The sequence below is a fragment of the Serinus canaria genome, chromosome 17 (assembly GCF_022539315.1).
Source record: "Serinus canaria isolate serCan28SL12 chromosome 17, serCan2020, whole genome shotgun sequence".
In the NCBI taxonomy this organism is placed as follows: Eukaryota; Metazoa; Chordata; class Aves; order Passeriformes; family Fringillidae; genus Serinus; species Serinus canaria.
The window spans coordinates 5,066,581-5,092,038 of NC_066330.1; the positions used below are offsets into that span (position 1 = coordinate 5,066,581).

At 50.1% G+C, this 25,458-nt stretch overlaps 1 protein-coding gene across 5 annotated transcripts; it reads left to right on the forward strand.

Annotated features, from left to right (window-relative positions):
* Positions 1–11: 11 nt before the first annotated feature.
* On the forward strand, positions 12–25,241 carry PTGES (prostaglandin E synthase). Of its 5 annotated transcripts, none has more exons than XM_050980949.1 (5): positions 13,437–13,610; positions 15,970–16,157; positions 17,538–17,620; positions 19,485–19,730; positions 23,370–25,241. In XM_050980949.1, the coding sequence occupies exons 2-5, from the start codon at positions 16,050–16,052 to the stop codon at positions 23,401–23,403; spliced, it is 471 nt and encodes a 156-aa protein (XP_050836906.1). In that variant the 5' UTR covers positions 13,437–13,610; positions 15,970–16,049; the 3' UTR covers positions 23,404–25,241. The 5 variants fall into 5 exon arrangements, with proteins under 5 accessions (XP_050836907.1, XP_050836906.1, XP_050836909.1 ...); XM_050980952.1 differs by lacking the exon at positions 13,437–13,610 and adding an exon at positions 15,326–15,624 and having other exon boundaries at positions 16,091–16,157; XM_018917725.3 differs by lacking the exon at positions 13,437–13,610 and adding an exon at positions 15,335–15,624.
* The last annotated feature ends 217 nt before the right edge of the window (positions 25,242–25,458 follow it).

Genomic DNA, 25,458 nt, shown 5'->3' on the forward strand with positions numbered 1-25,458 from the left:
CAGGATTTGATGACTGTCTTGACCAGGGCGCCCAGTGCTGCCGACTGCCGAGCAGCCGGGGAATGCCGATGTTCCCTGCTGGAGAATCCAGGCTGCCGGCTGCGATCGACCCTGGAGGGGGGCACAGCTCACCCCCTCCGTTCCCCATTCCAAGGCTGAAACGGGGTTTCATTCCTGGGTTTGCCCAGCTGCCCTCCAAGCCCCGGGGTGTGCTGCCAAGCAAAGAAGGAGCTGGGTTTCCAGGGCTTTCCAGCTGCTATCTCCACTTGGACACCCAGAGAGTCCAGAGGCAGGAGCTGGAAGTGGGATATGCAGGATTCCATGGCGCCTGGGCTCTCTTCGAGACAAATAAGTTTTATAAAAGTGGCTTAATTCTGCTGAAAATGCTGAGAGTTCTCCAGTCACCTCTTTCCTCTGCATCTGTCCGTGCTGAACGCTAGATGGGGCGTCAGACACAGGCTTTGGTCCAGGCGAGAGCAGTTTCTGCGGAGAACTGAGTCATGTTTGAGAAAAACAGAGAAGTGTGGACGCCCATCTGCAGAGCTGACAGCTTGTGTTGCAAAACGTGATTTCTTGGGATACACAGTAACCCAGCCTGCGGCTGCTGAGGGATCACAGAGAGCCAGAGCTATGAGAGCCATTCCAGCAAAACAGCCGAAGTCATCCTACAAAGGAAGGTGGAGGGTTTGGATAAAGAAATCAGGCTGTTCAGCTGGGATCTGCAGATTCTCATCTGCCCATCTGATTACAGTGGACTGGTTGCCTTTTATTTATTTTGTTACAGTGTGAGCCAGTTGCCTTGCTCACCGCTCAGGCTTCAGCAGGTATTTCACCATTCCCCTGTAGAATCAGTGTGGTCCAACAAACATAGACATGGACTGTCACCCCTGAATCCCTCTGGGATAAAGGGTAGTGCCATGTTGTCTTGCAAAGGGTGAATCAGTTTCACAGCAGAGTCTTTTCTGACTGATGTATGAAGGGGGTGAGATGTCCTGAGCAAATTTTTCATGGTGCTTTCATGTGTTTTCACAAGGGCTCAACAGCTTGGAAGGGACTGCATCTCCTAAGACACAGATGGGAAATGCAAAGTGATATGCTAGAAGCAGCACAGAGAAGGAGAATTACCTCATCTGCAAAAAGAAGGGGTAGCATGAGATACATCTATAGATCTCCTTTCCATGTGGGAGGGAGGTGGCATATATTTCCTATACAACCATAGGACGTATGCTGCATAACAGGTACCAGATGGGTGTTTAAATAATCTTCAGCTGCTGCATGTCATGCTGTTATCTCATTATCCGTTACAAGTTAAATGGGTTCAAGCTGGGCCTGGACATGGATGAGATGTCTAATAGGGGTGGTGAGGCTGACATTGATGGCAATTTCCTTGAACAACAGTCTGGAAGCTCCAAGTGGAGCACAGACCCTGCACCACAAAGTCCACAGTGCAATGTTTTGTGCCTGGTGTGTTGAACACATTGTTCCTCAACACCCTCCTGTGCCCTAGGCACAGAACTGGCATCCTGTCGTGCCTTGATGTTGCCCTCCTGACCAGCACAGTGGTGAGGTGGTTGGCCACCAGTGGGTCATCTTAAACCAGCTGCCACAAGCTGAAAGTGCTGAAAATCTGCAGCAGAGAAGAACTTTAGGTAGGTGTTCAATGTGCAATAGGCTTGGGGTGTCTGTGATTTAGGATGTTGATCAGCAGTGAAAGTGGTGAGGTGAAAAGGAGAGGGTGTGGAAAAGGGAAGGATGTTGCAGAGAGTACTGGAAGCAGAATGGTAGGAATTTGGGGATCAGTGGTATGAGCTGGAAGATACAGGGTGTTTGCAGTGGGTAAAGTGGGGTGCTAAAGCTGTTGTGGTAGAGGAGGCAATGGAGATATGGGGCATCTGTGTTGCAAAACAAGAGATAAGGGATGCAGAGATGGAATACTCAAGGCCGAGGGTGAGGAGAGAGAAAAGCCTCAGATGAGATTTTTGCCTGGCCTGACCCCGCTTCCGGTGTGTTGGAATTTCCTGCCACCTGCAATTTGATTGGTTTAAAGTCAGCATTTTCAGGACTTTAGGCTGGCTTACTTTGAGCTCTGTGGCAGAGAGCTCAGAGAATCTGGGATCTGGCTGGTTATCAGGGCTCTCAGAGCAGCATCACAAGGCAGTAGACCTCCCAGCTGGCTGGTGAGCCAAGGAAAATGTCTCCAGCCAGGGGACAGGGTGCCAGGAATCAGGGCTGCAGCCCCATCTTCAGTTCATGGAGTGCAAGAGTTTTCCAGGTAAGAATTTCAAGATCTATGAATCAATGCTTTTCCCAGAAAAAGTCTGTATTTTTGTTGGAGGATGTATAAGGTCCTCAATGTTTCCAAATGCTTTATTTGTGAAAGAGCTTTGGAAATGTGCGGTTTTACATGAATTGCTGGGCTGGCAAGAGGTTCCTGTGGAAGGTTTCTAAGTGGAGAAGGAGAGCTAGGAGACTAATTTTTCCCTACATTCATTTTTACATAATCTCTCCCTGCCTTATGACTCTGGCTAGATGCTCTCTAAAAGCCTGAGTTTTTCTGAGAGGATTTTTGTTTATTTTTACCCTTTTTCTACCACACCACACACCCCCCTACACCCTGTACGTGTGGTTTTGCTTTGTTTTCTTTCTCTGCTTTAATTTCAGTATCATCTTCCAAGTGCTGCTTATCCTAAACACAGAGATGAGGCAGTGACAGGAAAGGGCTGCCACTCTGACGTACATTGGGATCTTTAAAGAGTAGGATTGTGGTGGGCTTTATCCAAATACAGAGCCTGGCTAAGCTCTGAGGGCTACACTAATGCTGTGGAAAGGCTCTGAGTCATGGAATATGTTCTCTGACCTTTCTGTAATGTGACAGGAGCAATAACACAAAATACCAACATCTACATTAACGTTGAGCAGACATTGTCTAATCCTAGAAACACCCAGGGAGTCAAGAGCCTGTCATCCTTCTCTTGCAGGTAGGAAAACTGGGGTTTGCAGATGATGAAAGTTTTTTTTTCAACACGGTAGTTCATAGCAAAGGGTTTAACAATTCTGTTTTGTCACTGAAATATTTACTCAAGAGCTTGACCTGTGATTCAACTTGGACAGGCTTCAAAATCCTTATCTGGGGTACAAAATCACAGAGTCCCTTAAGTCAGTTTGCGGTGCTGTGTGCTGTGTGAAGAGGGACACTCCAACAGGGAAACATGTGGATGAATTTGGCATCTGAGTGAAACAGAACATTATATACTTGTTCAGTAAATCTGCTCTTGGGAAATAATTCATTTGATCGTGTCTGAACTGTTGTGAAATTCTGAGGTACCAGGAAGGCTGGATTTTGTCCTGGTTGTTTTCTCTGAAAAATTCCATTGAGAGGTTCTTTCCTACAACAACAGAAAAGTGTTTCCCATCTGGATGCCCAATCTCAAAGCCCTTTTTCCTGAGCCCAGGCTGCAGTCAGAGAGCAGAGTGTCACTGTGCTGTCCCAGCAAAGTGAACAGCCAGAGCTGGGATGCTGAGGTGCTTCAGGCCAGAGCTGTCCCTGCTCTGCACCAGCACAGCTCCTCCCCAGAGCAGCTGGGAGCGAGCAGGGCTTGGCAGTGCTGCCGGTGCCCTCTGCCGTGATGAATGCTGACAGCTCTGCAGAGGGAGAAAAATGGGATTTTTAATCTGACCCTGAGTGGTTTGCAGCAGGTGGAGCTACACAGGTCATGTTACCTGGTAGGGATGGGAGTGAGAGGCAGGGGAGGGAATGTGTTTAAGCTGTGCTTGATTGTGGGTGAGGGAAGCTGCCGTCTCACGTTTCTTGTCTGCCGTGGGAACTTGCTGGAAGTTGAATGTTTTACAGATAAGCGCAAGGTGACAATGCTGGCAGGACACTTCTCTGCTCTTTATGGAATGAGTCCTGGTGCTGGAAGCTGCTTGATCTTTCACACATAGACTCCATCAAGCAGTGATGGATGGAGATGGTTTTTCTCAGAACAAGCACAAGGAATTATTAAAGTGCCTGACAGCCAAAATAGCTCTGTTCCCCACATAGGCCACTGTGTGTTCCAGAGGAGGGAGGCAGCCATTTGGCTTTGGATAGAGCCAGAGGTTTATGTTCATATGAACAGGAGTTCCCAGGACTGCCACAGGCTTTGAAGAGAAGAGTTTTAAAATCTGTACTTGAGTGATCTTAACAAGTGTCCACTTCTCAAATGGACTTTTATGTCCTAGACACCCTCCAGTCTTGTATTTTGGGGCTAGGAATAAAATAGTTAAAGAATAGCTTGGAGAAAATTGCTCTTAAGAGTTAAACTACTAGTTATCTACTGTTAACAACCAGAACTGTGAGACACTGAGGATTAGGTGGTGTTTTATGGGTTGCTTTGGGTCTCTGCTGTTGCAGTGCAAGAGGACCCAGCAGCTCAGGGCCTGGTTCACCCTCCCTGGAAAAGTCATGTGGATGTGGCACTTCTGGAAGTGGTTTAGTGGTGAACACTAAGGTTAAGGATTGGATTTGATGATCCTAGAGGTTTTTCCAACCTGAATGGTTCTATGATTCCACGATAAAGGCACCACCCAAAGCCAGGTGCAGATAAGCAGCAGTCTCCACTGGACCATGCAAATCCACCTGGGCTGGCAGCTGAGAGAGGCACCCTCAGGGCAGGAACTCAGGAAAGCAAAGCAGGGTGTGGAGGTGCTTTAACATTTAGCAGCCTTGCCTTTTCACCCCTTCTGGCCTCTGGGCTCTGATTTCGTGCAAGGTCCAGATGAATAATGTATGAAATGGTAGAGATAGACCCAGTGGAGGGGCTATCGATGCTGGCAGTTAGACTCTGTTTTGACTTGTAAAGTAAACATTCCTGTCCTAGACATCCTCTGTGGTTTAGTGATTAGATCTGGGAACTGCATTTGGGGTCAAGTCAAGGTGCTCTCACCCAGCTCCAGCAGCATTGGCTTAGCCACATCATCTGTTCCTAATGCTCTGCTTGTCTCCCCATGACATGAACAAGAGGGGAAGGAGAGCCCATAAAAAGATGATGATGATGATGGTGATAATCATCATTATCACCATCATCATCATCTCAATTCAGATTTTGTTTCATTTTGGAACTTATTGTCCAAGGATGTGGTTTAGTTTGAATGGTGTGCACAGTGAACTTGGCATGTAGATACAGAACATTCCCATTATTTATGACAACATATCCACAAGAAAGAGAATTAAACTTTGTGCTGTAGGTGCTCACTGGTAGGATGGGGACACTGTGAGAGTTAAACTTCACCTGCCTTGATCCTGCCTTTGGTTTTTAAAATTGAGTCCAGAATTTGAAATTGGAGACTGTTCCTGTTTGGCTTGACTCCAGGAATTTCTGGTTTTGTTCTCCAGGCTGGCTTGGAGCAGAGTGGGTCTCGTGTGAGCCTGTCTGCCTGTGTAGCAATAGTTCTCACTGAAAGAACAAGAAATAATAGGAAAACTTTAGCCCATATTCTATCTTAAATAGAATTCTGTTGTAAATAATTTAGGGATAAAAATGGCATGAAAGAGATGAAACTTCAGCTGCATGAAATAAGAAAACATTAAGTTCATATGCTGTGGGAGGATTCCTCAGGAAGAGCAGGGCATGAGTGTGCCCTTACTGCAGTCACGGGCTCTGAGTGGCTTGTATCTCATCCAAAGCACAAAAGTGATGGTGTTGTTAAGCAGACAGCCCCATCCAATGGTTTTGAACCATTAGGTGAAAGAGGATTTAAAAGGTTTTGGGTTGGACCCGATTCTGGTTGGACCAGAATCAGAGGCTGTGTTTGGTTTGGGGTTTTTTTAGCAAAGGTAACACCCCGCTCTTACACCCATCTCCTGTGAAGAGCCATAAACACAGGTCACTAAAATCAGTCTTGCAAGGCAACTGCTCTGACTGGCACCTCTGGTTTCCCTCCTCTGTCTTCAGCTCACGCCCAAGTAAAGACTTCTGCCTGGTTTTAATCAGCTCAATTAGCAGTTGACACTGAAGACCAAGTAGGTTCATCAGGAGAAAGTGACTGTTGCTGTAATAGCCTCTCCATTTGTTCAGAGAGGCTGGGGCTGGGCCCCTTGAAATGCTGGGGAGGTTATGGAGCAAGGTCTCCTGAGCAAGAAGGGATTTGGTGATTTCTGTGGAGACTAGTGAGGTTTCCTGGAAATTCCACCAGGTATGTCCTTCTCTGTGGTTTGGACTCAGAATGTCATTGCAAGAAAGCCTGAGGACCTGTAATTTATGCCTCAAATCTTGCTCTGAATGACCTGTAAAGTATCATCTCCATACAGATTCCTCAATGTTAAATAAAAGTTGAATCTGAAACTCTTAGGTTCTTTTTCCAGGAGATATTTTATCTAACAGGAAGAAAATGTACTCTGCTGAGATAAAATGTTCCCTGCAGGACTCCAGTTTCCAGCTATTGTTAAAATGTGTGGTTGAGATCTGGGAACCCTGTGGCCAACAGGGAGCTGGAATGAGTTGAAAAGAGGAGAATGATGTGCTCTGCAAAGAACAATGTTACATCCACACTAAGAGCACAGAAAAAGAGGAGATTGGCTGCAGGATACAGAGAGGCCCCAAGGAACAGGGATGAGCAGCCAGATCTAATGCTTGATAGCTCTGAAGTGTCCCAGGGCTGTCTTCTATACAACATTGCTGGAATTCCTACAGTTTGGAAGTAGCCCCTCTAGAGTACTAAATAACTTGGTGTGGAGTCATCCTAGACCCCTCAGTGAGGACTTGTGGCATTTAAAAGAAAAATGAGTTTTTAGGAGGTTGAAGGACGTTTGAAGTGTGTCGCCAACATGTTTTATGAAAAATCCTTTACTTAGGATTTTTTCTCTCCTGAGAGCTGAGAGGCCTCAGGAATAAACTGTAAACAATTCTTATCTGCTGCTGTGGAATGCAACAGGGGATGTCTGTGATTGGTCCCGTCAGACTGTTTGCAATTAAGAGCCTATCACAGAACACCTGTCCGGCTGGTCTCGGTCTGGGAGGACACATTCCTTTTCTATTCTTAGCATAGCTCAGTAGTGAAATCCTTCTCTCTATTCTTTTAGTATAGTTTTTATATATTATCTATCATATAATAATAAATCAAGCCTTCTGATACATGGAGTCAACTTTCTCATCTCTTCCCTCATCATGGGACCCCTCTGAACGGGGTAACAGAAGTGCAGGGGGTAAAGGAGTTAGCAGTCATGTGCTGGTCATCTGCTTGCTCCAGCATAGAGGGAAATATGAAAGTATGACTGGGATAATCAAAAGCATGGAGAAATCTCCTTTGAAGAGAGATGAAAGCTAATGGGACTGAAGTAAAGCTGAGTAAGAGGTGCTTTCAAAGACATGTTTCAAAGGAGGAGAATGCTGGGCAAAGTTGAACAAGAACTGCTGTTCTTAATTCCCCTGTGTGGCTTTCCGTGACGTGAACAAGAGGGAAACGAGATCCCATAAAAATATATATTTTTTTATTATCATCATCATCTTAATTTAAATTGTGTCTCATTATGGAACTTCTTTGTCTCAAGAAGTAATTTAATTTTATCAGTTTGGATGGTGACTTGACACATGTAATTATCAAACATTACCTTCATGTATGACAACAAATTTACAAGAAAGAGAATTAAACCTTGTGATTCAGAGCTTAAGTTAATCTCTGACTTCTGAAGATTGAATGAATCAGGGTGAACGGGACCAGAGAGCCTCAATCCACTGCTGTCTCCCTCAGGGGCATGTCCTACCCTGAAACCACAGTCCCAGAGCTGAAACAGCCCTGGAAGGGCCTCACTCGTGGTGAAGAGCAGCAGCTCCTTCCACCACTGAACATTCACACAACTTTCCCCACTGCAATAATGGTGCAGCACAGCTCCTTGCCCCTTCCTGATGTCCACCTCTCCTTGTGGGACAGCTCCAGCCCCACTAATGTAGCATCCCATAGCCTCCTGTCCCTACAGCCTTCCCACAGATGGGATCCATCTTCTCTCCTGCTGATGGGGGAACTTCTTGTTCCTTCTTGCCTGAGTCAGTGGTGCTATTAACAGAAGTGTGCTGTGCTAGAGAGAAGCATTCTGATGTTTTGTAAAACATTGCAAAAAGCACATATTCCCCCATGGAGGGCTCCAGGGTTGCATAAACACAGGGTGGGACAGATTTCTGGGAACATCGTAGACATGAGGATGTGGGCTGTAAATCAAGAGAGCAATCAGCACATGGGACCTGGGTAGGCTCTCAGAGTCCTGCCAATGGATCATTCAGGCAAAGAAAATTTAGGATGGTTAGTCTAAGCATCCCTGCCTGCAGAGTAGAGTGGGGAGGTTTTTCTACTACTTTGCATCATTCAACCCAAATTCTGCTCTGGATAAAGTCAGGGTCACCCAGCCTGACACCCATGTTGTGTCAGTGCTGCCACTGCTGTGAGCAAGAGGCCAGCTGAGACAACAGCACAATAAAAACCTTCCAGCAAGGGGGCTGCAATAACACAGCTAAATTGCTCCCTGCTTTCCAGGCTGATTGTAGGGAGGATGTTTATTAACAACATCAGAATTGAAACCAGACCACCTGGTTTTACCAGGTGAAATACCACCTCTTGGCCTAAAAGGAAGCCCAAAAGATATGTTGTTCATGACTCACTGCAGGAAAAAGGGAAAGTTTTAGGATGTGTCTGGACCAATGACACAATGACTTGACTCATAAAACCTCAAATTACTGAGCAGCTCTGACTTCTGCCTGAGTCAGGTCTTGTGGGAAGGAGGTCCTGATCTGCTCTCGGGAGCTCAGTTGTCCCCCAGAACATTGCAAAGTGCCACTTACAAGATTGACATGTGTACTAAAGAGATCTAGACAACATGACCTACACAGGAGGGTGGGAGGAAATGCTGCTGTTTAATTTGGGGGTGATGAAAGGAGCACAGAGAACTCAGGGGTTTGAAAATAAGCTCTGTGTTTTGAAAAGCTTTGTGGTGGGTGAAGCTCTATGGCAAAGCCATGAACGAAGGCTCTCCTTGGAGCTGGTTTCACCAGGATGGTGTAGCCACTCAGCTTGGGTCAGGGACAGGCAATGATATGCTGACCTTTCCATTCCCTCTTGTCCTGTGAGAACTTGAAAATGCCTATCTGGTGAAAACAGGGCTTAAAAGACTTTAAAATTAACAAGCTCAGCAACCTGTTCTTCCTGGGTTACAAGGCAGGGTTAACAGCCCAGGAAATAAAAGGTTTGTTTTCTACTTTCCACTTTGAAGCTGCTCATTGCTGTTGAATGTCAGGTCTGGAAATAAGGCTGGAATCAGGGACCACAGTTGCTTCCTCTCCCAGCCCTGTTAGTGAGCCAGGGCTCTTAATGCTGAGATTCCCATGCCCTGATTCCCATCTGTCTATAACACAGCATGGGGAGGCTGGGCCATGCAGCTTCCTTTACCTTTGCTCTTGTTTCAGAGCACCCCACCAGAGAATCTGCATCTACGTTGTAGTTTTGCAAATGCTCCAAGTCTACAAAATGTTCCCAAATTCTGACATTTTTGGCAGTAATTTGTTCCTCTACTCTCCCAGTCTGGCAGGGAAACTCCCTCTTTTTGGGCAGTAACACAAGTGTTCTCTGCTTGTTGTTTACAGCTGACGGGATCTGGTTCTTGGGAAGCAAAACACATCACGAGATGCTGAGGTGTGGCTGAGTGGGAGGGAGACACAGCTTCCCCACACCCCAAGCCCTGACCCCATTTCCCACTTTTACCTGGTCTCTGCAGTGGCAGGGGCAGCTCTGCCTGAAGCCAGCACCTAAACCAGCTGGGACAGAGGGAGAGAGCAGGAGAGAGGAGAAATAACTTCCCTCAGCCCCTCTCCCAGCAGGGTTTCATCCGCGAAGGCACAGAGCACCATAGCCAAGGAATTCTTTCCTAAGAGAAAGCCCAGGCATGAATCCATGTGAGGCTCAGAACATGAGAAAATTATCTGCTTGCACACACCCACAGCCTGATGGCCTCTCTTCTAGCATCTCTAGTGTCACAGCAGCAGAGGGGACAGTGACTCCTCTGCAGCCAGGCTGGGAGTGACAGTTTGGGGCAGGAGCGGCTGGGAGCAGGGCAGCAGCCCATGAGCAGGCAGGAAAGGATGGTGGATGGAGCTGGAAGAAAAGGCAGGAGGACATGCTACTGCCTCTGACTTGGTCCTGGGACTGGCTGAGGAACAGCAGATTCCTCTGCTCTGCCTGAGACTCAGAGCCACCACAGGCCTGCCCCTCCCCTGGGCCTCTCTTGATGGCTTTCTCCTGCTGCAGGCATCTGCTCTTCTGAGTGTGAAGGACAATTTGGGAGAGTGATCTTACATTCCTCATGCCTGAGGCCTATCAACTTCAGGGGGAATCAGCATTTGCAAGGTTTCCATCCTCCCCAGAAGGGTTAAAAGTCCCAGGCTCTGCCGGTTTGCTTCATGAACTCCCACACTGGCTGCCCTGCTGGGCACCCCCCTTCTCCTTCACGCCGGCCGCGCTATCACAGGCACGGGCTCTGGCTCTCTCCCTCTCTCTAGGGAGGGAATGGGGGATGGCTGCCCGAAGCCCTTGCAATGTTCTCCTCCACCCTTGGGCCCAGGCCTGGCCTACCTCTCTCTCCAGCCACATGGCTCCCCTCCCCCCCGCCCAGCTCGGAGTTGGGCAGGGAAGGTCTGTTCTCTTCCAAACCCCAAACCGGAATTCAAAAGGAAGTTCACATGGGCGTTCACAGCTTTTAACCCCCTGTGTTCTCAGAAGCGTATCCATGCCCTCAGTGGACAAACCAGGTGCCAATATTAAAATCTGAACACCGATTGGCTTGACCACGCCATCACAAAAAACTTCATTTCCTCTCAAACCACGACAGATGGTAACACCTCTGTGATAACATCTTTGAGAAGAAAATCAAAGCAAAGCGAAGTTTTGAAAAACACAGTTTTTCCTAACCAGAGAAGAGGAGGAGGTGAGAACATGTGAGGGAAACAACATGGAGACACCAAGGTCGGTGGAGAAGGAGGGGGAGGAGGTGCTCCAGGTGCCAGAGCCGAGATTCCTCTGCAGGCCATGGTGATCACCGTGGTGAAGCAGCTGTGCCCCTGCAGCCCCTGGGGATCCACAGAGAATGCAGAGATCCACCCACAGCCCATGGCAGAGGTGCCCATGCCGCAGCGGGTGGGTGCCTGGAGGAGGCTGTGACCCAGTGGGAGATCCAATGGAGAGAGGGGGCCCTGCTTCCAGGTTGGGGCAGCCTGTCCTTGGAGGACTGCACCCTGTGGAAAAGTGACTTACACTGCAGCAGTTTTGGGAGAACTGTGTGCCCAGGGAGGGACTCACATTGCAGCAGTTTGGGAAGGACTGCTGCTCATGAGATTGGACCCACACTGGAGAAGTTCACGGAGAACTGACTTCCGTGGGAGAGACCCCACAGTCTCACAGGGGAACAACTTCTTTCCTTGAGCAGCAGAAGAAAATCTCAGTGATGAAATGACCAGAACTCCCATGCCCTGTCTCCCTGCACTGTCAGTGGAAAGAAGGGAGTGGTTGGCAGAAGAAAAGGTCTTTTTAAGGGCTCATTTCACTTCTTATTATCCTCCTCTGATTTTGTTAGGAATAAATTCACTTTGTACCTCTAAGCTGAACCTATTTTGCCTTTGGAGTTTTTCCCCCAGTCTTTATTTCAACTCATGAACCCTTTGTTAATTTTCTCTCTCCTCTGCCCAGCTGTGGCAGGGGAGGGCGAGCGAGTGACTTTCATGGGTGCCTGGAGTTTGGCCAGAGTCAAACCACAACAGATGCTAATGCTGGGGGCCAGAGGTGCTGGTGGTTCCACTGCTTACTGACTTTGCAGTATCTTCTGTGTCCTGCTTGCTGAAACAAGCATGAGGAGCCCAGGAGTCTGGGGATAGGGAGCTGCAGGTGAAGCAAGAGGATTTCACAGATCCACGGAAGGTGCGTCATGGTGGTGGGAGCTTTCGTGCAGACTGAGGAGGGAAGGCAGGTGGAGCACCCTTCTCGCTAATAAACAGCTAAAGCACTCATGCCTTTACTTGAAAAGTCGTTGTGTTTGATGAGCCAGCACAGCACAGCCTCCCTTGGCAGCTGGGTTTCCCAGGATGGGTGCAGGTGATCACTGGAGTGTGCAGGCTCCAAGGCTTTGTGCTGGGAGCAGCAGGAAGAAATGGCAGGGCAGGAGGGCTGGTGCCAGTGTCCAGGGTAGGATTGGAGCAAACTGGGAATGTAGCTCAGCTCCTGGGCTGAGCTGTGTGCCCAGGGCAAACAAAATCCCAGCTGGGCTCTGCACCTTCTCCACCAGCATGTGGAAGCATGCTGGAGAAGTGCCACCCACCTGCCCATCTTCTCCAGCCTGGAGCAGTCCCCTCAGGCTCTTTGCTTAGCCCTAGCTGTGGGATGTAATTGCTCGTTAGAGAAAATTTTGGGGCTGTAATTGCTCAAAGTACCGGCTGCCCTCTGGGATCAGGGTGGAGCCCAGGACTGCTCTCTGGGATCAGGGTGGAGCCCAGGCTGTGCCACCGGGAAATTCCCCAGAGGAGCAAGAGTGGAAAAATGTAGTCACAATACTCTAGTGGTCAAATAACCTGTGTGGGAATTGAGGGTATTTTTATTCCATAATCTTGCCAAAGCAGAAGCACTTTTACAGGCTTCTATTTTTAAGTACTTTTCTCGAGCATTTCCCATTAATTTTTCATCCCTTCTGCTTCCTACAGTTCAGTTTCTCCTCTAGCAAAATGTTGCATTTTTTTCCTACAGCTCCTGGGGTCAGTCTAACCTGACAACCCAATCTTTCAAAACCTCACATGGATTTTTATTAAAAATTTCTAAAAAGTGAAGTGTTTTTGGCTAGCAGTGTTGGGTTTAGGTAGATCTTGTCCTGGGTTGAGACCTCTCACACTCAAGGTTTTAAGGCATGACTTGTTGTTTAAAGACATACTGCTGTTAGGACCTGGCCTTCTTGAGCCAAGGGCTCTGTCCTGGCAGGATGTGATCTGTGGAGGAGGATCAAGCCATTAATATTAACAGCCTGCTTCCGCATGGATTAATGGGATGGTTGAACACGCTTCCGGCAGCTGCCTTGCCTTGGGTCTCAAAAGCCAGGAAGGTGCAAGTGTGGATGTGTTCTAGCCAGCATGAGAGCCCTGAACCTGGTAAACTGAAAAGGAGCTGGGATCCCAGGAGCATTACACCTGCCTCTGCAGTCATCTTCTGCTCTTCATCCCCATCCATAGCCCTCCCCTCTGGAGTTCCACTCTGCGTTACACTGAAAGGGGTTTGAAATCCATAAACACACAGAAAAAAAACTTTTGTAAAATTAACACATCCACACCTGAGTTTGCCCTAAGGGCTTATCCCTAAACAAGGTGTGCTTCCTGATCTCTCTGTTCAATGTAAATTTGTGCCAGTTGCTGATGCAAATTGTCCAGGGCTCCCTGCCAGTGTTTGAACCATGCCAAGGAGGAGAAGTCTGGCTGGCTGGCAGGAGGAGTCCTGGCTTGTCTGCAGGTGCATATTCCTGCTGCTCAGCGAGGTGTTGGCTGCCTTGGGAGGGGAAGGAGGTGCATGAAGGAAAAAGGTCCCACTGCTGAAGACCCCGTGGACTGGATAATCAGCTGGTAAAAACTGGAGCTGCTGGATGGAGGGTGTGATGTGTTGGTGAAGGGTCTGGCTGTCTGCCCTCTCCCAGGCTCCTGGGAGAACGGGCTGCTGGAGAATGTCTCATCCATGCTGTGGGGCTGGTCTGGCCCTGCATAACCCAAATCCTTGGGCACTGAGGTCTTGAGGTCTTCTCTGCTGTGGGTTGATCCCTATCAGCTGTGGAGAAGAGGGATGGGAGGGAGCAATGTTTGGGATGTGGCTTTGCCACTGCCTACTTACACTTGGCATTATGATGTTTACAGTACCCTTCTGAGCTCCAGGGGTGCGTGGGTGGGTTTGGATGTAGTTCACTGGTGAACACCCCAGCTCTTAGCACAGAGCCTGAATCCACATGGCTGCTGCATGTCCTGGTGTCCCCAGTCCCACCCCAGGGAAGCAGCCTGACAGAGGCAGCAGAGCTCCACTGGGCTGTGCCAGGACTTGTCCTGCAGCCTCCCCAATGCCAGGGTGGTGGTGACCAACTGCAAGTACCTCCCCCTTAAAACCAGGTGCTTGGGGTTTTCAAAGGCTTCCTGCACTGCTGAAAAAACATAACTCTAAGGTCCTGAGCCAGGTGCACCAATAGTCTGTGAACTATAGGTCTGGACACATTCAGAAGAGCCAGCTGGCTTCAGGAATAGCACAATTTATTGAATGTCACATATATGGTTCTTTTGGATTGCCCATGACAAATGCCTGAACTGCAGAATGGCTTTATAGAGCCCTGACAATACAATGGCAATCACAATCCTAATTTCCCAGGTTAACACTCAGCATATCTAAGGACACAAGACTTACTTGTGGGGTGGGAGAGGACAAATCTGTCAAACTGTTCCTGGAATTTCAAGTAAAATTCTTGTCTGTCAGCTAGATATTAAACTGGCCAGCTTTTACATTTTATTAACCACTATAGTGCAAAGTGCTGCCAATAGTGATCAAATCTTCTCTTATTTGTGGGTTTCTTGTACAGAATATTTATTGGTAGGAGGTTTTGGTTTGTCAAAACTTTTCTGGGTATCGGGTAGAAAAACTAGACCACATGGCCTCCACTCCACATCCCCCCCAAAGCCATGGCAACACAAATCACAGGAGCTACATCCAGTTTTTATGCTTGCACTGCAGGTCTCATTGTACATCCAGCTTTGCCTTTTCTTCCCTGCTTTGTGCTTCCATGTACACACTCAGATGTCGTGAGGCTGAGCCAGAGCATTGCATGGAGCAGTGGAGTGTCTTTGGGTTTGCAGCACCAGGGAAGAATGGCCATGAGGAACATTCAGAGGCAAATGCAGAGAATTTTCTGTTTTCCTGGTTTGTTTGGTTTTTTTTTCCTGTTGTAAGGAAATTAATACCAAATCCAGCCCTTCCACTCTAATAAACTTGGAGAGCTGTCAGCCCCCACACCTCTGGCTCCCTGAGGTTTGCTGCTGCAAGCACTGGGGGAGAAGGAGTTAAGTTTGCATTAAACAGCAGCCCAGCTGCCTGCAGAGGCTCCAGTCCCACTCTTTATTCCACAATGGTTGATGGCTGAGGAAAAGCCAGCTCCAAATACACATGGCACTTTCAAAACCAAGGACAAAACTCCATCTGGCTGCCTTGGTTCATCCTCTCAGAACGAACTGCCTTTGGGTTGGGCAGGCAGCTCTTCACTTCGTGCAGTTTCAGGGCTTTGCAGACCAGGGTGTGCCTGGCTGGGTTCCAGGCTGGTCATTCCCGGGGCTCTCCTCCCAGCCGGGGTGCTGGGCAGCCCAGGCTCCTGGCTGGTGGGCGCTGCTGGGCCAAGGGACACCTCTGTCCGCCGTCCATCCCTCTCAGGTGGATCTGTGGGAAAGACTTGGCTGCCTCTGCCATGGGAGTGAGCACTCAGCCAGCGCTGGGCGGGACGGGAAGCGCGGCCCGGAGGAGTGGGCTCCAGTGCAGGGCTGCAGGCGGCTGGGGCAGGCGCTGACCTGGTTCCTAACTCCTCCTTCCACGGCTGCAGAGCTTCGCTCCGGGGTGAGCAGCGCCCGGCCGGGCCGGGGATGCTCTGGCGGCTCGGTCCCTCGGGGCACCGCGGGGAGCTGGGGCGGGGGAGCTGCGCTGGTTCGGAAAGGTCGAGCTGGGGCTGGTTCGCAGAGCTCGCAGCTCTGTGCCCGGCCCCCTCCTGGCTGTCTCCGGGCGCTGTCTCCTGGCTCCGGCAGCTCATCCGCAGGGAGCTGCTCGTGGCAGGGTGCGAGCAGCCGAGGAATCCTGCTCCATGTGCTGCCTGGGGTTTGCTCTCTGTCCCTGCAGCCTGGCGGGGGGCACAGGGGCTGGGGGCTTTCGCTGGAAAATGAGGATTTGTGTTGTGTTTAAACGCAGCTGTTCCCGCCTCTCTCCTGCGGGGCTCTCTCGCAGCCCGAGATCTCCCCTGGCTTTGGGGAGTAACGTGTTCTCCCAAAATGATGGAAAATGAAGTGTTCCTGTCATTCACGTTCTATAGCACAATTCTCATTTTAAAAATGTATGCGGTTGCCATCATTACGGGGCAAGTGAGACTCAGAAAGAAGGTAAGATCCAGTTTCGTTTCCTTCCCCTCCCTTTCTGGCTCTTTGCTTGGGTTTCTGTGATTTTGCTTTCTTCTTTTATTCCTATAAGTTCAGTAAAATTTTCCTGAAGCAAGCTGAGTTTTCTTTGACTTCAGTTGAAAGCAAAACTTGTTTCATAGCTGCTGCAAACATCTCTTTGACCCTTTCTGTTTGTTTCTACCATCTGTAGCTTGATGTTTATGATTTTGGAAACCTAATCTAAATAATAATCAGATCTAAAATGCCAAGCAGGTGAGATGCTTCTAGAAAGAGTCTGTTTACAGTTAATTTGCAGGGTCTGGGAAAAAAAAGGAGAAGGAAAAAACAAAGTTTAAGAAGAAATCATTGCAATGGTCTTTTTTCTTGCCATGTATCAGAAAGATTTTGAGTTTTTGGAGGCTGACTGGCTATGGTAATGCTCCAGGAGAGCAGCAAGAGCAATAAAACAATAGCTGGAGGAGACAATTCTTGGTCAGGGAGGAAAATACAGGGAGAACCAGCTGCTGTCAGGAGTTGGGGTCAACTGGACTTTTACTTCCTGCACCCCAACTCCTGATAAAACCCAGCTTTCTGTAAAATCTGTTTTAAAGTATTTGAGGAGTCTTGACTACGGCAGTGGAGAGGGAGGGTGGCATTTCTAGATAGAAATTTCTAGAAATTTCTCAGATAGAAGACAAACACCCTGCCCTGTGGCATCATTGTAACTGATGAATTGTCTTCTCCCCTTGTGATTCTAAATGATGCTCCAGCCCTGGGACAGTTTGGGCTTGTAACATAATTAAAGCAAGCATCAGGGCCCTTTCCAGGCTGCAAAAAGAAGCTGTCAGATGTAGCCAGGTCCCTGAGGAACAGCTTCTGAGCATAGGTGGGGAGCTCACACAAATAATTTTCATTTTTAAGTTTATTAGTGTAGGATCCCATTTCCCTGTGGGAAAGCCACACAGTGCCACTGCCAAAAAAACAGCTAGGAAATATTCTCTAACCTGTCAGTCCTAGTTATCTTTTGGAGGCTGCATTGTGTCTGCAAGCTCTCCGCCAGCAGTGATCTTGCTGGCTGGAAACTCTCCTCTAAATGGGTTTCATGGGAAGAAGAGGACAGGAGTGAGGTAGGAGCTCCCTTGAAACCCTCATTTGGGACCTGCTCACAGGCAGCACTGGGTTTTTTGGAGGACAAGGAAAACTCCTGGGGAGGTGCACAACAGTAAGCATGGAAGTGCAGTGACCCTTGTTTTTTTGAAGAGCGGGATCAAATTTGGGCAGGTAAAATCCCAACAGGACTTCAAGATTAGGGGCAAAGCTTCTACCTGTGAGGTTCCTGAAGGCTGTAAGCAGTTGGGGACTGTCTCTGACTGTCTCTTCCAGGCATTTGCAAACCCAGAGGATGCCCTGCGCAATGGGGGGCTGCAGTTCTGCCGCGAGGACCCTGATGTGGAGCGATGCCGCAGGTGAGCGGGGCCAACTTTCCCTCTGGTGCCACCATTCTCTCTGGTGCCACAATTCCTGGTGCCACCTCTCCCTCTGCACCAGCTGCTGGCAAACAAGAACTGGGAAGTTAAAGGGCTCCTAATCAAGCAATATTCTAGATGGTCAGATTGCCTCGAGCTCTGCTTTGGGACCCTGCTCACAAGAGCTGTTTAATCTTTAGCATGGTGTGCACTGGAGCAAGGGCAAGAGTAGGATCTGGGTTTGCATTCAACATCCAACTCTGACTAGCTCTTTTCTAGGTACTCAAAGTCCCACAGATTCCCAATGTTTCATCCCATGCCGACACTCAAAGGTTCTTTGTGTCCTGCTCTGACAGGACCCCAGATCCCTGCACAACCTGGACAGGCAACAGAGTGACTGGTCCCAGTGCTGTAGGCAGCTGCCCCTTTTTGGGGATTTGGGAAAAGGCTGAACAGGATTACAATAACTTTTGTCTCTCTGATTGGGCAAACAATGAATGTTACCGCTCTTCTTTGAGAATCCCAGTTTCTCAGAGGTAAAACATCGGGTTATTCAGCCCTGGGCTTGATTTGCTGTCCCCCTTGTCAAAGGAGGTGCCCCGAGTGCTGGGCTGGATTGCTGATGATGTGCAGGAAAGGGACTGGAGTTGTGCCCTGCTGTCCTTGAGCCCTGGGCTCTGCATGGGGACCTCACTGTTCATGTCCCCCTGCCTCCAGCATTTGCTTTAGAAAACCTCCAGTGCCACCTAAATGCTGGGCTGCCAGAGGGAGGAGGAGGATGGAAAATGAGCCGTTTCCTTCCTAGCAAAAATAAAATAATAGCAGAAATAATAATCATAATCTTCTTTTGATTATTCAGGATAAACAAACTTCCATAAAAATAAATAACTGCAGCTGCAGCAAAAACCTGGGGCAGCCTGGGATCTGACTTGGGCAGCTGAAGCTCTCAGAGCCCATCCTTGCTGATGTGTTTGCAGCCCTGGAGAAGACACATTCAATCCAAGGTGTTTCCCCAGAGCAAGGGCAATGTCAGCTTCTCATCTCAGACTGTACCTGGAGGGGAGCAGAGCCAGGGGTCTGTGCAGGGCAGGGACAGAGCAGGGCAGGACATTACCCCATGCCTCTGAAAGAGGCCCTGGCTGCCTCACAGCTCTCTCATTTCTTCTCTTTCTTCTTCCATTTGTCCTTCCAGCCCTGCTGAACCCCCAAGTCCTTGTTCAGAGGATGGTGCCTCATGGCCTGACCAGATCCTGTTTCATTAGTGCTGGGGGTGGTGGCAGTGATGCTGTGACACCCAGGCAGGTGCATGTTCAGCTGGTGCACAGGGCTTGGCTCCATCAGTGCTGATGTGTCACATGGACACAGCATCCCCTCCAGTCCCTTGGGCCACTCCTCCCCAGTTCCCTTTGGATGCATTTATGGAGAGAGGGGAAACCACAGCCCCTCTCACCCTGTGAGTTTCTCCAGTGGAGAAGCTGTGGTCTGGAGCTGCGTTTTGTTGTGTAGCATGGCCATATCTGGGACCATGCCGTGCTGGCACCACACCAGTTTTGAGCTTTTTGCAGCTTCACAGGGTCTGTGTTTTGCTCTGTTTATTTGAAAGCTCCAACCCTGGAGCTGTCATCTGCTGTGCCAAAGGCATCCCAGTCACGGAGAAAAAGTTTCAGGAGCTCAGTGTCCCAAGGGAGAGACACAGGGTGTGAAATTCTCCTGCCTCTGTGTGTAGGGGAGAACTGACACTTTTGGGGGCTGTGTCTGCCCCATCCAATGGGGAGGAGGCCCAGCAGCACCTAGGGATGGGGAGAAGGAATGAGAGAAAACAGGGAATTGTGGTGGGAAGGAATAACCTTATCTCGCTTTTCAGGGCCCACCGCAATGACATGGAGAACATCTTTCCCTTCCTCTTCCTCGGAGCCATCTACTCCCTGCTGGATCCCAGTCCCACAGTGGCCAGGATCCACTTCCTCATCTTCTGCGTGGGGCGGATCGTGCACACCATTGCCTACCTGCTGCAGCTCAGGGCACCCACCCGCTCCGTGGCCTACAGCCTGGCCCAGCTGCCCTGCTTCTCCATGGCCCTGCAGATCCTGCTGGCCACCACCCCGTACTGGTAACAGCCAGAGAGACCCACCACCCAAACCCCCTCATCCTGACTCTGCTGGGCCCCCTGAGACTGGGAGAGAGTGAGAGAGAGAGAGAGAGAGAGTGTGTGTGTGTGTGTGTGTGTGTGTGTGTGTGTGTGTGAGAGAGAGAGAGAGATGTCAGCAGGGAGGTCACCTTCACCCTGAGGATGTTCAGTGCAGCCTTGATGAAATTCCACTGCCATCGGAATCCAGAGAGCAGGGACATGCAGGATGGGCATGTGGAGGCAGGTTTCTCTCTCTCCTGCTGAGGATGAGAGGTGGAAGCACATGGACTACCCCTGAGGAAGGGGTCATTGAAGGAAAGGTTTTCTGTGTTTGGAACTCTGACTGTGACCTTTTTCTTCTGGTCATGAATATCCCATGAATCAGGCAGGGAAAATCATGAGAGTCACACAAAGTCTCTTAGTCAGCAGATGTGGTTGGTTGCAGAGGTTATAAAGCAGCCACCCTTCTCCTGCCCAGCCATGTGCATCTCTGGGAATGTGAATCCCTTAGGATTTAATCCCTTAGGTTCCCTCTCCACCAAGGAGGACAGGAGGCAGGTGCCTTCCAGACAGGCTGTCAGGGAACTCCAAATCTCAGGGGTGATGTTGTGAAGCCATTGGAGCGTTCAGTGCTCCCTGTGCCACCTCGTCCCACACCACAGCACACAGCTCCCTGCCAGGAGCCCCACTGCAGGCAGGACCTGGAGCTCCTGGCAGCTCCCAGCCAGCAGCAGCTGAGGCTTTTTCATCTCAGCCTCACCACAGCAAGATGCAGAGTGATGTGCCTGGAGAAGCCAGCAGGAATCCTTCACTCTGGACACACAGCCTGAACACATTTGCTGGACACAAAGTTGTGGGACTTCTGGAATTTCTGAAATGCTGGCACAAAACAGGGGGTTTGAAGACAGAGTTTTCTCCCAAAGGGCAGTCTAGTCCACATGCCACTAATATCTGAAAATGCCCCCAGGGCATCAGACTGAGTTTCTTCCCCCTGTTTGTAGCCTTTCTGTTGCCTCATTGCTATTTGGGAAATGCGCCCTGATTGCCTTAAGGGAGTTTTCTTTCAGCTGTTTCCCGCTGTTCACTGCTTCCAGGCCATTCACGGCCTGGAGCAGCTGGTGTTTGCAGAAAGCTCTGGAAATGAGCAGAGGGGCTTTGAAGGGAGCATTGCTACTCTGCAGGGTCACCCAAAAGTGTCGTGTTGGGACCAGGGTACTGCATGGTGACAAGGGCCCAGGAGCTCCTCTGCCACACAGCTGTCCCCAGGTGCCAGGGGCTGCTCCCAGCAGCAGCAGCAATGGAGCATCCCTCTGGAGGAGAAGGCAGGAGGAAACCTCTGCTCTTCAGTGCCTCCTCCCTCCTCTGAGGGCAACACAGAATTTGCAAAACATCACAGGGGCAAGCCAGAATGAGTAGAAAATAAATTCCCCTTCCACCTGTCCTGTGCACTAGGGCTGCCCCTTTGACTCTGCTCTCCTCAGAGATCTCTTGCTGAGCCCCCACTGAGCACTGAGCAGGACACACCTGCTCAGACTGATGCTCAGCCTTTGCTCAGCTCAGGTAGAAGTTTCTGTACCAGTAACTCCATCCCAGAGCAGTTGTAGCCTTAGGCTGAGCTGTGTGGTGAAGGTTGGAGTGGAATTCTTTGCTCTCCCACTGCGAGGAAGGTGGGCAAGATTGCAGGTTCAGCACTTCACTCTTGGCCACTTCTCCTTCCCACAGATGTCTGGGAAACATAGACCCCTCTTAACAAAACTTTTCTGCCTCACATGGTGCACAAAGTCTTGCACTCCTGTATGTTTCACTGCTGCTGCACATGCATCCTGGTGGCAGGAAGCAAATATTCCCAATAAAAACAAATCGTTGTGCTCTGATACATCCTTCCTTGGGGAGCAGCAGATGCAGCTGTGCAGCAGCTGGGTTCAGCCCCAGCAGGATGGATCCTCAACAGGATGTTAAACCCCACTGTAGAGCCTGGAGTGTCCTGGGACTTCTAAAGAGACATCCCTTTCCTCTGCATTCACCTGCCCTGCAGAGGCACCTCTTTTCCAAGTGTGCATTATTTGTGCTGATCCTTTAGATCCAGCTGAGCTGGGCATTATAAGCAGCTCTGCTCACTTTTCCTTTCATGAGTAGCAAGCTTGGTGTTCACCCAAAAGTCCTGAAGGACTGGAGAAACTCAGGTAAGAGGTAGTTGCTCTTCTTTCTGTTCTTAGGACTCATAAAGGAGCTGCTTGTGTTTTCCAAGATAAGTAGCCCCCGTTTTTTTGCACTAGGCTGCTGGGAAACAAATGCTTCATTTTCCTGGTATTCCCATATTTTCTTAAGTTGTTGATGGTTGGGAGGTGCTGCCCTGTCAGTGTCTGTGTTAGTTTCATAAAATGGCTCCACTTGGTTGTTTTCTTACCCTGTTTGTTTTCAAATGAGAAATGCAGTGGTTTTATGAAATGGACTCTCTCCAGTACATGTTGCTGATGTTGGAGATGTGGCTGGGATGGAGATTTTGGCATAGGAAGGAAGAAGAGAGGTTCCAGAGCCCTCTTCCAACCTCAGATCTGCCAGCTGCTTCAGCCTCTTCTCGGCTGCTGTCCAGTGCCTAAGGCTGATGCCCTGCTCAGGGAAGCTGAGGTTACATGCAAAGCTCTGCTTTCTCCTTTTTTATTAAAAAAAAATAAACTCTGCTTACTGGCTGCAGGGAAAAGCTTGGGAATGTGAACTCTCCTGGCTCAAAAAAACAAACATAAAAAGCCTGCAAAGCAAATTTAAGAGAGGCCCAAGCCTTGCACTTATTTTGAAGTGTTGTGGAAGTTTTTGGGGAAAGCAAAACCAAGCTGGGCTTGGTTGCTTGGGCAGCACCAGTCCCATCAGGGCTCTCCAGGTGATCAGAGCCACCAGCTCTCCCCTGGACAATGCCCGTGGTTGCTGCATGGGAGCAGCTCCCAATTAATATCTAAAGCATTTGGGCTTTAGGTATTAATTGGGAGGCATTCCTGCCTTTTCCCCATTAATATCTAAAGCCCAAAGCTCCCAAATTCCTGTTCTGGCATCAATGTAGGCAAAAAGTGTGCCCAGTGTCTCCTGCTGCTCCAGGTGAGCAAGGACAGTGGTTGCACCCACCAGTCTCTGGGGATTGGTGTGTGCTTTATATGTCCAACAACTTATTTTTCACACCTGGCTCAAACAGGAATCAGGAGCGCTGTGAAACGCACCTGGGACTGCAGAACAACAATCTGGTGCTTAAATGGGTACAAATTGAAAGAGGAGAAGGTTCAGTTAGACATTAGAAAGAATTTTTTTACTGTGAAGGTGGTGGGACACTGGTACAGGCCACCCATGGAGGCTGTGGATGCCCCAGCCCTGGCAGAATCCAAAGCCAGGTTGGATGAGACCTTGAGCAACTTTGGTCTAATTCAAGCTGTCCCTGCCTACGGCAGGGGGGTTGGGAGCAGGTGATCTTTAAGGTGAATTCAGGTGATCTTTAAGGTGCATTCCGCCCCTTCCGTGGTTAAATGTGTGAATGTGATTCACAACACAGTACGTGTCTTCCCTCACGGTGTCTGGAGCTGGGAGAAAAGCAAGTGGAGACCCGGCACAAGCGCTTTCCCTCCCACACTCTTTCAGGTGCTTCAAGCCCGAGGATCCGTCCCACCTCTGAGCACAGGACACACCTCTTCCTTACCTGCCTGCGCCACTCCCCGGATCTCTCGTCACCCACGCCGTACCCTGGTGGGATCTGGACCGAGATTCTTTCTTGGACAGCTTACCTTTAACACAGATCACTCTTCCTTTGCTGCCCTCCCAACATGCCCATTCCCTCTAGCAGGTGGGATTTTAATACACAAATCCCCTTATCCCTCTTGAGGATCTGAGATTCCCGTGACTTGTAGAGAGAATGAGAGGAGCCAGCTCTACGGGCATGAGCATCCAGGAGTCTCATGGAGAAGAGAGCAGCAGGGAAGCGCTGTTCTCTGGCACACGAGGATGAAGTTGGCACCGGGAAAACTTTTTCCACCAGGGTTTTTTCTAATAGAACTGTGGGGCTGAGCTGTGTGACATCCCCTGCTTGAGACATGGGGCTCGGGATGCGGCGGGGTGCGGAGCAACGATGCGGGGCTTGAGATGCGGCGGGGTGCGGAGCGAAGCGGCGCTGCGGGATTCGGAATGCGGCGGGGTGCGGAGCAGCGCTGCGGGGTTCGGGATGCGGCCGGGTGCGGAGCAGCGCTGCGGGGCTCGGGATTCGGCGGGGTGCGGAGCAGCGCTGCGGGGTTCGGGATGCGGCCGGGAGCGGAGCAGCGCTGCGGGGCTCGGGATGCGGCCGGGTGCGGAGCAGCGCTGCGGGGCTCGGGATGCGGCCGGGAGCGGAGCAGCGCTGCGGGGTTCGGGATGCGGCCGGGTGCGGAGAAGCGCTGCCGGGCTCGGGATGCGGTCGGGTGCGGAGCAGCGCTGCGGGGCTCGGCCCGGGATGCGGCGGGGTGCGTTGCGCTGGGCTGCAGCACCCTCGTGTGGCTGCGGGACAGTGCGGGGGGACACGGGGACCCTGCCCGGGCACCACACCCGCGGATCCTCCGCCCTCCCGTCTGCTGGGCAGAGAGCTGGGGGTGCGCATGGAGGTGTTTGGGAGGGAGGGAAGGTGCCGTTCCCTGGGGAGCGGGTTGAGGGGGAGGAGGCTGGTATCTGCTCCAGTGCCCATCAGCCTCTCCAAAGCAAGCAGATGCGATGCCTGTGTCCAGGGGGATCCTCCCATCACCGCAGACTTGCTCTTTGGGAGTCACCTGGTTGAAAACAGTGGTTTGAGGGAGGAAACAGTTTGTAAATGTCCCTGCAAACTTCCCCTGCTTCTGAAGTTGTAGTGTATGGATACAACGTTGTGCATCTTCATGCAATAGCTCTTCCTTACACGTGATAAATGTTCTTGGGCTTTGTGACACCAGCTATCAAAGGAACCTTTGCTTCCTCCCTCCTTCCCAGGTAATTATAAAGCATTACACCTCTGTGCACAGCTACCCTCCAGCTTCTCTGCTGCCTTAGGTTGCTTCCCTGTGGGGATGGGAAGAAGAAGTAGCGAGCAAAATATCTGCTGCAGGGAGGAGATGCTCCTTCCATATGGAATGTAGAGTTTGGGGGGAGCATCACAGCCCCCAGGACAGAAGCACTACTCTAAAGGTCAGGAGGGGCTCTGCTGCTGGGAGGTGACACGTTGCTGTCATAGGAACATGTGTTCCTGCAGTTTGTGGATGGTGCCAGCAGGACTCAGAGGGTCTTCAGGCCTTCCCGTTGCCACCAGAGGGAGAAAGGCTCAGCAGCACAAGGATGAAGGGAAAGGAGGATACTGTAACCACGAGATGTCTGTAATTCATTCTGGATGGGGATAACCAGGCGGGTGTCCCCGTGAGCTGGAAAATGTGAGCTCTGTTTTGTCTTGCTGCTGTTGCAGTCAATGCTGATGACAACACAAAATTGTTCTCATTAAAATATTCTAGGGGCAAACTTCAACTTTTCATCAGTCAGCAAGTCATGCACAAGTGTCAGGCTGTGGGGTCTGAAACAAGGAAAGGCAGTCCAGAGAGATCCTCCCATCACCTGAGACCCACCCTTTTGAATTCACCTGGCTGAAAACCAGCTGCTTTGAGGAAGGAAACCATTTGCAAATGTCTTTGCAACCTTCCCCCACTCCCAAAGTTGTAGTGCATGGATGGAGAGCAGCTCTCCT

What these genes read in the sequence shown, in the direction of transcription:
- PTGES (XM_050980949.1), top strand. Translation starts at nt 16,050, where the DNA reads ATGATGGAAAATGAAGTGTTCCTGTCATTCACGTTCTATAGCACAATT. An exon ending in GATGTGGAGCGATGCCGCAG is followed by an intron (nt 17,621 to 19,484) that starts GTGAGCGGGGCC and finishes CTCGCTTTTCAG; the next exon opens with GGCCCACCGCAATGACATGG. An exon ending in CTGGCCACCACCCCGTACTG is followed by an intron (nt 19,731 to 23,369) that starts GTAACAGCCAGA and finishes ACACTCTTTCAG; the next exon opens with GTGCTTCAAGCCCGAGGATC.